The following is a 12,188-nucleotide window of genomic DNA, read 5'->3' on the forward strand; positions in this document are numbered from 1 at the left end:
GAACAGTGGCACAAGACTCTTTTGCACTGTGAGGTTTCCATCTTAATTGTTTCTGGAAATGATGTTTCAGAAAGCAAGGACTGTCTTATGTCAGACTACCAGAAAGTTTGCTAGTAACTTAATTTCATATAAAATATGATTCCATAGAAAGAGAATGGAAGAATACCAAAAATGACTAATGAGTAGAGCTGATTTACAAATCATAGAATAGGATGCCAGTCACTTCTTGGTCACTGCTTAAATATGACCTAATGTGATAGTGAGGTAGTCACGTCACGGCCTTGGGTGATACTTAGGAGGAAATAATGAAGAAGATTATGGTGTGAGGAGTTGTGCTATTCATGAGTAGGAACCGTGAGGAGATACATTTCTGTGAGAGAAATGGCATCTTGGTTGAGGTGTTCCAGAAACAGACCCTGAGAAGAGGATTTGGGTACAAGTAGTGTATTTAGGAAGTGAAACCAGAAATACTTGGAAAGGGAATGGGGAAGTGAGAAAGGGTAGAAAATTAGCTAAAGAAATTCTCCTTCACAGGCAAATTATGACTGTGGGGAGCTGTGGCCCAGCTGTGCTAGGGAACCCTGAGAGCCTTTGGAAAACATGTACCGCAGGGTTTCCCTCCCAAGGGGCAGGGACTGGGGTATTTAAATATCAAGTCCTGTCAGTCATTGCTTGAGGGCTCATCTTGGGGCCAGTGAGTGCTGAGCACCTCCGCACAGGTGGAGAAGTGGAATCTGGCAGGTCGAGAAGCTCACCCACAAAGAGGTGCAGGTGCTGTTAGTGGAAGTCTGGCTGGTCTGGCCTGGGGGTAAGGATGGGGGATGGGTGGCGGGTTTAGGGGCAGCATCACTACAAGTGGTCTGCTTCCTTCAGGTGTCTTTTTCTCCCCTGTGTTGGAGCCTCAGAACCCTCAGAACCATCGTGATTATTATCCCCAGCAGCACCTTCAGTCCATTTTCATAATTCATGTCAGGAACGTGTGGATTCTGTAGGAAATTGTGCTTTGCTATTTATTAGTTAAAAGCTTTTGCTTAGGGGCATCTGGGTGGCTCAGTCAGTTAAGCGTCCAACTTCGGCTCAGGTCATGATCTCACGGCTCGTGAGTTCGAGCCCCGCGTCGGGCTCTGTGCTGACTGCTCAGAGCCTGGAGCCTGTTTCAGATTCTGTGTCTCCCTCTCTCTCTCTGACCCTCCCCCGTTCATGCTCTGTCTCTCTCTGTCTCAAAAGTAAATAAACGTTAAAAAAAAAAGTTAAAAAAAAATAAAAGCTTTTGCTTAATACTTTCTATGTGGCATATCTATTCCTAGGCATTTGTAAGGAGAATCTCTTTGGATCAAAATCTCATTCTACTCATAACGTTAGATAATCTCAAATGCAACACTATTTGAACAAAAACATGTGCTGGGTAACGTGTGAAGGATATAGTGAGCTTGCCAGCATTATAATTGTTGTCCAAAGAACTTAAAATATTTTTTACAGCAATTAATCTCGTGCAAAGACGACAAGAGAGCTAAGACATAGAAACAGCTATTCAGAGGGCTCCACTGACAATGGACAGAATAAAAACTTATTTTACTTCATCTTTTTCTTTTCTTCATATTTTTTTCTTTTACTTCATCTTTTTCTTCATTCTTTCTCTTTTCTTTCTATTCCTTTCCCCCATTCTTATGATTGGTTCCTTGTAATTGATGTCAATAAAATCCTAAATTTTTTATAACGTTAACAATTTTACAGTACCACATGCATCCATGTTAAGTCTAGTTTGCCTCAAGATGCTGGTTATATCTGCTTTTTCACTGTGTGGACACTGGCCTGAGTGCTCTGATTAAGATCACACAGTAAGGGGCTTGCATTGAAATATTCTTTAAAAAAAAATCTTTTTTAATGTTTACTTGTTTTTGAGAGAGAGAGAGCGAGACAGCGCATGAGTGGGAGAGAGGCAGAGAGAGAGAGAGAGAGAGAGAGAGAGAGGGAGACACAGAATCTGAAGCAGGCTCCGGACTCTGAGCTGTCAGCACAGAGTCCGATGTGGGGCTTGAACTCATGAACCGTGAGATGATGTCAGACACTTAACTGCTGAGCCACCTGGGTGTCCCTGCATTGAAATATACTGATTCCAAATCTAGGGTTGTTCTTCTGTGCTGTCCAATGACTGTAGATACTCTTCTATGTTAGTGCCTGGATGAGACCATTTGGTCTTAGAATTATTTAACCGATTTCTGGGTTCCGGTCTGAGTTCTGTTTCTTTAATGTTAAAGAGCTCCATAACTTTCCTGTTCTATGATGCCAATCTAGTTTGGTGTCAAGGTTAAAAAATGGATCAGTTTCATGAATTCTGGGGCTGAGATATGATTAATTTCCCCTGAAGGCTAAGATGATAGAACCTCAATGACCCATGCTTAGCACTCAGTAAGCGTTAGCTATTGTTAGATGTTTCTCAAGTTTATCATGTTTCTTAACGGATTTCAGGCCTTATCACTGTCAGGCCTGCTTCTGATAATCTAGGAGAGAGGAAGACAAAACAAAGGCAAACATCATTTTTTCTTGCTTCCTTGCAGGGCTTGTCACGGCCCAGTGCTAATAAGCTCAGCTGTCTGCCCGCAGGTCCAGGTATATTTGCAGAATGTACACGCATTTCCTTTTCTGAAAGGAAGAGGGAGATGAGTTGCTTATCAGAACAAAGCAGCATCCTGGCCTGTAGCACAGGCAGGCAGACAACGAGGGAGCCTTTAGGTTGCTTGCAATTCTTTTCTGTGGGGAGGAAAGCCGTAAAAAACTACTAAAACTGTCTAAAAAAATAACGATGTTGCTCCTAAAAGTCCTCGGCCTGTATTCCACCAACGACGTACAGTCAAAATTCTGTGCTGTAAGGTCTCTGGGAGTAGTTATGACTTGTGTGGGGCGACATCGCCATGTCGTAACCAGTTACATTCATTTGCTTCTATTTGTTTTTAATTTTATGGATTGCTTCTTTTTTTTTTTTTTTTTAGTTTTTGGAAAATGTAAATCATTGACTTCATTCCAAAGTCAAGATTGTAAAACAAATTACAAACAGATAAATCTTGTTCCCGTTCCTATTTCTCTACCCTCTTTTCTCCTTTCTTTTATGTTTGCATTTCCCCCATGGTCTCCTTTACAAATACAACCAAGTATGTGTGCAGAGGCATATCCGATCTCTTTTTGTACATATAATTTGCATATTATATCTACTGTCCTGTATCTTATTTTTCTCTTACTGTGCCTGGGAGGTTACTCTATATGTATATATGCCGTGTTTTATAGTTACTCGCTGCATGTGGATGCCGTAGTTTATTCAATGGTCTGCTGATGCTACACATTTGGATTCTTTTGCTATGGCAAATTATGTTGCAATGCACATGTTATTACACGTATTTATATTTAGGACAGGTCCTAGAAGTTGGATTTCTGGGTCAAAGGGCAAATGCATTTTTGCTAGTTACTGCCCAGTTTCCTTCCATTGGGTTCCATTCTGCACCACGTATGAGAATGATTGTTCTCTGTAAAACTAGAGTTTTCCGCATTGATTGTACATTCTCTTTTCTTCCATATAAGTTTGTATTTCAGAGAATATAATTCAGATTTCTGTAGGGGTCACAAGTCTGTGTGATCTGTGAGGACTTAGTAACAAGTGTTTAAGATCATATGAGAAAGGATGGCTCTGCTTAGAGCTTAGACCCTGCCTGTTTCCAGCATGTTGGGGGTTTCACGGCAGAACTGAGCAAACCACAAGTTTATCTGGAGAAAATGGAGTTTTTGCAGCTTCTCCTGATTCTGGTGTTCGTTGGGTAATCTCACTTATGTTTGCTTGTTTATTGGGGGGGTGGGAAGCAGGGAGGGGCAGAGGGAAAGGGAGAGAGAGAATCTTAAACATTAATCTTAATCTTAAGCCCTGAGATGGGGCTCGATCTAACAACCCTGAGATCATGACCTGAGCCGAAATCAAGAGTCAAATGCTTAACTGACTGAGCCACCCAGGCAACCCCCTCACTATGTTTATTTCATGTAATTGCAAGAATGTTAAATCCATATTCACATGTACGCAGAAAGGTGTCTTACAAAGAAATATATATTTTGTTTTTTAAACTATTTTCCCCTCAAATTTAAAATTCTATTCATTTTAAGACCTACCATATATTTAATATCCGGTTTTGGGGGAAAATGCAGCACTAAAAATATATAATGATTCTAAAATGCCTCTTGATTTCAGCATTATTTGAAGTATAAAAAAATCAGGTTTCTTAGAATCAGAGAACTATGATTCCACTGAGAATAGAGAGATAATTATACTTTTTATTTTTAACTATGAAATATGTAACAATTTCCTATATCACACATATCCTTTGTTTCTGGTTTTGTCTTCTTTAGCCTACTTAGTCTTTGGAATATATATATATCAGTCTTATTTTTCTAAGTCTACCTTTGTACCTTTCAGATATATGTAGATACTTACAAAATAATTTTGTGTATTTTGCAACGTATTTGTAGAATGAAAGCCAAACATTATCGCTGGGAATGGACACTGATGTTTGCATTTAAATATTAAAACTTGATGTCGTATTTTAATTAACTTTCAAAAATATGTCTGAAGTGTGGCAAATTCTATATAAAATATCTTTGTCTCTAAAATTCCTGTAGTCCAAAATGGAAGCCACGGTTTAGTTTAAACCACAGAATGCAGGAAATATTAAACCAATTGTGTCTCAAATTTGAACAAGTCATATTGAGTCACCAGTGGGAGCATCTGAGACCTCATATTTTACATTCTTTCAAGTCTTACTGATAACCAAAGAGGTTTTATTATGGTTTTATATTTTCCCAAGCTTTCTTTGAATCATATATACACATACATATGTGTATATATATATGTGTATGTATGTATATGTATATGTACATATATATGTATATATATGTATGTATATGTATGTATATATGTATGTGTATATATATACATGTATATATATATATATATATATACTTTAATTTTCTTTTAATGTTTATTTTTGAGAGAGAGAAAAAGAGACAGAGTGCAAGCAGGGGAGGGGCAGAGGGAGAGGGAGACACAGAATCCAAAACAGGCTCCAGGCTCTGTTAGCACAGAGCCCAATACGGGGCTGGAACCCATGAACGGTGAGACCGTGACCTGAGCCACAGTTGGATGCTTAACTGACTGACCCACCCAGATGCCCCTGGATCTTATATATTTAAAATATATTTTAAAGTTCTATTGGAATATATTCTACAAATCATAAAATTCACCCTATTAAAATTTACAATCCGGTAATTTTTGGTAAGTGCACCGAGTGATGAAGCCACTATAAGGATCAGTTTTAAACGGTTTTCATGATATCCATCAAATCCTTCATGCCCACTTACAGTTAATCTTCATTTCCACCCCCAACTCCAGGCAAGCCCGCTATTTTCCTTGCTGACTCCATAGGTTACCTTTTCTCTACAGTTAATATAGAGGAATCATACAGTAATATGTGACTTCTTGTATCTGGCTTTCACTCAGCACAATGTTTTCAAGTTTCATCCATGTTTCAGCGCACGTTGATAGTTCACTAAACAATATTCCATTGTATGAACATACCACACTATTTACCAGTTGGTAGGTATTTAAATTGTTTCCGGTTTCTGGCTTGTGGGAATAATGCAGCTATAAATATTTGCATGCAAATCTTTGCGTGGGCATAAGCTTTCAATTCTCTTGTGTAGATACCTGGGAATGGAATTGCTGGGTACGATGGTAATTATATGTTTGTGTTTTTTAGAAATTGCTGAACAGTTTTCCAAAGTGTCTTCTGCATCTCATTTTAGCACTTTTTTAATTGCCAGATGAAAAAGAGAGTGATCCTTTCTTTCTTCCTTCCTTCCTTCCTTCCTTCCTTCCTTCCTTCCTTCCTTCCTTCCTTTCTTTCACATGTATTGAATGCCAATGTTGTCCTGAGTATTAATGATACGACAATAAATGACAAGATTATTTCCTTCGAGATGCTCATAGTCTACGGGAGAAACAGAGATCTAACCGGATAACTAACTACAGTAAGAGAAGTCTGGAAGTAAAGCCTACCCTTGGCACAAAGAGGAGAGTACCAATTCCAGGCTTAGAGGAACAGGGAAAGGTTTTGGAGAAGGTCAGAGCTGAATTGATTTGTGGTGCTGTATCCAGGGGAGTGAGCTTAGAAGGGATTTAAGTCTTAAAGCAGAAGGGTAGCCTGTCCTGCTTACAGCCGGAACCCCTTTGCTCTGATCAACTCTTCTTTTTTCCACTGCAGTTATTGCCTGCAATGGGTTATGTGTTTATTTGTTGAACTACTGTCTCTTTTCCCCTCAAGGGTAGAGATCTCTGTCTGTTTCATCCACGGATATATCCTAAATCTCTGCCACAGTACCTGACCCAAAGAAGGTACTTAAATATTTGTTGGATAAATGAAAGCGTAACATGAACAGATTTCATAAAACTGTGTGTGTAATGCTGCCTCATACAGCACCTACAGATGAGATCCCACTGGGATGAACAAGATCAGAGTTGCTGGGAACGTGGACGGACTCACATGTGAGGAAGAACGCCTTTGAGATTGTTGAACAGCAGACCAGAAATTGAAAAGCCTTGTCTCACTCCAGAATTTAAGATACACTTGGTGAGGCAAGGTTGCACAATGGCCAGAGGATGATTTGATGGCTCTGGCAAGAGAAGATTTTAGTACGTTCAGACACAGAGGGAAAATTGCAGGTACCGATGCAGAACTTTCAAGTAACTTTTTGGAAAGTTAGGCGTTATTGAGGAGGAAGGATACGTTCGAGACAGTTATTTTGGTTAATGTAACAAGGAACAAGGGATGTGAAGGGGTAGGAGGAGAAGAAGGAGGAGGAAGAGGAGAAAACTGTCATTCCTTTAGGATTTTCCCAAAGTGATTGTCATTTTTAAGGCATTTTTGCAAGTCAAATAAGCAAAGGCAGTTTCTGACACAGTTATCTGTGATTTTTGAATACAGCTTGAGTGTCTTCAGTACAATGGAAAGCTGCTTTTGCTAATGAAGGACTTACTGAGGAAACACAAAGGTATCTTTTACTCAAATTCATTTCGGTCTTAGCTGAAGGACTAAGCCATTTCAGTTGTGCAGGAAAAAAAATCCACCTAATTGAAAATTTACTATATATATATATATATATATATATATATATATATATATATACATACACAGACACACACACATATTACAGTATTTATTACAATATATATATTACAGTATTACTATATATATACACACACACACACACACACACACACACACACACATATATATTTTGGTTTTCGTTGATTGACTTTGTATTATTATCTAAGATGGGCTCTTTGTGCCGAAAATAAATTGCCTAGAGAATAACAATGCCATAAATTGGAGGCCAATTCTAATTCAGCTCAAATGGAAGTATGGTTCTTCTTTGTTTGAATTGTTTGCTTAATTTGGTGGAGTCAGGGGCCAGGGACATTGGAGGAGATGAAATTGTGTCATTAGGCAGGCCTTGATCATGACGGTCTCTCCTCCTCTTGCTGAGGCACTCGGACTTTGTCTAAGAGCCACTGGGAACTGTGCAGGACTTTAATGAGAGAAGTGACAGCAAGTCAAGACTTGCTGTGACTGTGATTTGGACACCAAATGAGGGGAAAGGATAGAAGCGGAGGGAGGGAGGGTGGTTTGCGAGACTTCGCGGTAAGTGAGGTGAGAATTGGTGGTGAGCGGAGGAAGGAGCGAGGTGATGCAGGCACAGAAGAGCTGGGACAGAGGCAGCGGTGAGGTGGTACATCTCAGTGATGACTTGCACACGGGCTGAGAAGGGGATCAACGATGTGTCCCCCATTTCCCTTTTTGACATCAGGATGGAAAGTGGTATCATCCAGTGAGGTAGAGAACACAGGAGAAAGAGGACCAGGTGTTTTGTGGCATAAAGTGATAAGTTTGGTGTTGGATTTGTCACTCTTGGGAGTGTCTTAGTTTGTACGGCTATGACACAATGCCTTCAACGGGTGGCTTAAACAGCAGTCATTTACTCCCCATGGTTCTGAGGCTGGGAAGTCTAAGATCAAGGTGCTGATAGGCTCTGTGTCTGGTGAGGGCCTTCTTTCTGGATTGTAGATGCCTGCTTTGTTTGCTGTAACCTTACTTGGGGGGGGGGGGCTCTGGTCTCTTCCTCTTTTTATAAGGGCTTAATCTCATCATGGGGGTACTTATCCTCAAGACTTCATTTAAAACCCAAAGGCCCCCACCTCCAAATACCGTTACACTGGGGCTTAGGCCTTCAAAATTAGAATTTGGGGTTGGCGGATACAAATGTTTAGTCTATAATCGGGAGCCTGTGTGTGGACAGTTATGCTAGGCAGTTGGATCTCTGGGAGTGGAGCTCAGGATTAAATCCCAGTTTGACGTATAGATTTTGATTTTGAATTGTTTAAAATTTTATTTTAAGTAGGTTCCACCCCCAGTGTGGGGCTTGAACTCATGACCCTGAGATTTACAGTCGCATGCTCTACCGACTGAGCCAGCCAGGCGCCCCTTGAGGTATAGATTTTGAATGTGTGTGTACCATGGGGGTACCTGCAGTCATGGTGGTATCTGTGGTGCCCCCACAGAGGGTACTGGAACGAGAAGGGATTAGGTTTGTGGTCACAAGTCTGGGAAACACTGCCATTTAAGACACAGGCAGGAGAAGAGGACCTCAGGAAAGCGAGCACAGAGAGTTGGAGGAGAAGGGGAGCAGCAGGAATATGTTGTCAGAAGAGCAAGAAATGAGGCATTTCTAGAGGGAAACTGTGAGCTTTAGGATCAATTACTAGAGTTCAGTTGAGTGAGGACCACGAAAGTTTGATGGGACTTATCGGCATGAAAGTCACCGTGGGTTCATGCAACTCTAGCTTCTGGGGAACAGTGGGTGTAGAAGTGAATGAGGGGAGGAAATAGAAACAAATGGAGAATGCAGATGGTTTTCTTTCTAAAGCCATTATAGAAATCGGCATGGAAATACTTCCGCCTAATGTAGGTTATGGTTTTTAAATTGAGGTGAAGTTCACATAAGAGGATCCATTTTAAAATGAGGCATTCAGTGGCATTAGGTGCATTGAAGATATTGCGCAACCCCCACCTCTTGTCTAGTTGCGAACGTTTTCAACCCACCGAAAGGAAAACCCGTACCCATTAAGCAGTTTCTCTCTATTCCCCACTTTCTCCAGCCCTTGGCAACCACTCATCTGTGTTTTGTCTCTGGATTTATCGATTCTGGATATTTCATGTAAACGGAATCGTATAACGTGTGATGCTTTGTGTGTGGCATGTATCAGGGCTTTACAGTTGCGTCGTATTCCATTCTGTGGCTATACTGCGGTTTGTTTCTTCCTCTGTCGACGGGACTGTTTCTGTCTTCTGGCTACTGTGAGTAATGTTTCTGTGGAGGACATGTATGTATATACGTATACGTGTATATATATATATGTATATATACATACACACACACACACACACACACACACACACACACTAAACACGTATATATGTTTATTGCTGGAGCCTAACAATTTTCCAAAATTATACTTTTATATAATGCTGATGAGAGTTCACAGGAAGCGTTGTGGATTGTAGAAACAGTTGATCTACACTCTCTGTTTTTTAAGTACTTTGCATTCTTTTTGAGATAGGATTGGTGAAACCATCATCTGGTAAGCACACAGTTCATGAAGAGATCACTTAGTTGAGGGGTGCCTGGGTAGCTCAGTCAGTGAAGCTTCTGACTTGGTTTTGGCTCAGGTCATGATCTCATGGTTTGTGAGTTCGAGCCCCGCGTTGGGCTCTGCGCGGACAGCCCGGAGCCTGCTTGGGATTCTGTCTCCCTCTCTCTCCGCCCCTTCATCACTCTGTCTCTCTCAGAAATAAATAAATAAGCATTAAAAACAAGAGATAATCTGAATGGAAAAAATATATACATCATTTGATAAGAAGGAATTTCCCTTTAGAATTGAGTTTTGAGGCTTATATGAAAACATTTCAAGCAGAGAGTTTGGATAGATTAACACCTGTAGGAGCGGGAAGGTTGGATAGGCAGAGGTTCAAATGTTTCACAGTTTCATGTTGCCGAAGAAAAAGTAGGAGCTGCACTCTGGTTGCAGATAAAGGAAAGGTGCAGGATGATAAAATGAAGGGGGAGGAACCATGGTGCTAATAAGTTAATAGCTAGTGGATTTTTAAATTTAAGATTGGATTTTCAAAATCAAGTTTTTACTCCTCTGCCAATAAGCACTGATTGACTTACGATTAATCTTGTGGACTGTATTTCCGTACTCAGAGATATGAGCATAGATGGAAGAAGATGTGGGATCCATCTGGGACCAGCAGTCTAGCTTCCTATTGTTGTTACAGTTTGTTCATAGAGATGAACAAATTCTCAGAGAGGTGGAACAATAATTACGTGTCCTATACGATTTTTGGTGTTTGGAGGTGACATTCGGGCAATGTTCAGAAGGGCCATTTTTTTTCCTGCAGTCTTTCCTTTGTAGAAAGGCCTCCTAAGAATGGATTACCGAACTGAGATTTTTCCAAGGAATGGCTCTGTGGTTTAATTCTGTGGAACAGCCTATAGACATGGGAGAGGAACTAATGTTTGTTGAGTAACTGTTAAGCGTTTTATTTATCTGAGCTCCTTTAAGTCTTAGAACCACCAGTGAGTCGTAGCTCCACGATAAGAAGCCCAGTTTGCTAACTCCCAAGTCAGGCCTCTGTCCCCCATAAGCTAGAATGCTAATTACGTTCTACCTTCTGTGCTTGTGGCTTACTGGAGTTTGAGAACTGGCTTACTGGGATGCCTACTAACTCAGCAGGGAGTGGAGCTCTGACTGGTTAGCTGGCATTTTCCAGGAAGACGGGAAAGGGGTGGGCGAGGTCCTGTGCATGCCATACGTTGGCCATACCTAAGCTGTATCATGTTACTTCTCGTGGAACAATTTGCAATGACTTACCAAGAGAATATTACTTTCTCTCATAAAATATGTATCTGGATAAGTCCAGTGCTGATTCAGGGAGGTATCTTTTGATTGCCTTTCTTTGCATTTATACGATCTCTATTCAATGTATGTGATCTCCATAAACTTACTAGGATTGATGCATTTATTCGTATCTGTTGTATGTGTTTTTCTCAGGCAGAGAAGGCCGATGGATTTGTCAACCTGCCCGATTTCACTGTGGAGAGAGCTTCTGAATGCAAGAAAAAGCAGTAAGTTGTCTGTCATTTCCTATAAGACTCTGAACCAGAATAACTTCCTTTAATAATTTTCATTTCTCGAGTGATGTGGTGACTTGGAAGTTAGTGACGGTAACACCCAATGTCTTGAGAATTTTGAATTTCATGGGTTGGCATCCTAAACAGTGGTCTAAGCTTTTAACCTCTTGTTGTCTGGAATTTCATTTTGTGGAACAGATGGATTTTAAAACCCCACGGAGCTTTGGCACGGCATGTTTTTGACACCTGTGTTGGAGATGGAATGAAAAACAAGCCCCCATCCAGGTTTAGCTGGGAGATCAAATGTCAAGATTTTGTCTTTCTAAAGAGAATGACCAGATCAACAGGACTGGCCAGAGCTGCAGATATGATCCCAAGAGCAGTTTCTTTCTCTTAGTTCTTCACATTGGCATCCTGGATTTTGAATTCTCTGAGATATTTTCGACTTTGGGATTGTACCCTAATATAATTTAAGTCCAAAAGATTGAGAACAGACAGGAACCAAGAAAGTCACCAGCTTATGGTCCTTGTTGTGCTGACAAGGGAACAGCACAGAGTCAGGGCTTGCCTAGAAATCACAGGAGAGCTGGCTCCAGACCAGCTAACCATGCTCCCGTCCACGTGCTTTTTCCGTGGTAGCATCCCAATGCATTTTGCAAATGTGCCCCCTTCACCTTTTTCTTGTTCTTATTCCTTATCCTACCTTTGACATCTTTTTCTGTCTTATCAGAAAAAGCATTTCCCTACTGACCTATCTTACAAGTAGTGGCAATTGACTAGATTTTTCTAAGAAAATGAATAAAATTATTAGCTTTAAGCCCTGCCAGTCTCGTCTTGCTGCACGTATCCGGTGATACATGAGGTCGTGTTGATTCTCGTGGTTTTGACTGAACTGGTTATTTACC

General features: G+C 40.7%; 1 protein-coding gene across 7 annotated transcripts in view; it reads left to right on the forward strand.

Moving 5' to 3' along the window:
• The window catches only part of IPCEF1 (interaction protein for cytohesin exchange factors 1), a 181,759-nt gene that overhangs the window by 119,398 nt on the left and 50,173 nt on the right, over window positions 1-12,188 (forward strand). For all 7 annotated transcript variants that reach the window (XM_019412629.2, XM_019412631.2, XM_019412633.2 and 4 more), the window contains one exon: window positions 11,204-11,277. In XM_019412629.2, the coding sequence (XP_019268174.1) occupies window positions 11,204-11,277 (74 nt within the window). The remainder of the gene's footprint in view (window positions 1-11,203; window positions 11,278-12,188) is intronic.

The sequence above is a fragment of the Panthera pardus genome, unplaced genomic scaffold (assembly GCF_024362965.1).
Source record: "Panthera pardus isolate Hobbes unplaced genomic scaffold, ASM2436296v1 HiC_scaffold_17, whole genome shotgun sequence".
Taxonomy (NCBI): Eukaryota; Metazoa; Chordata; class Mammalia; order Carnivora; family Felidae; genus Panthera; species Panthera pardus.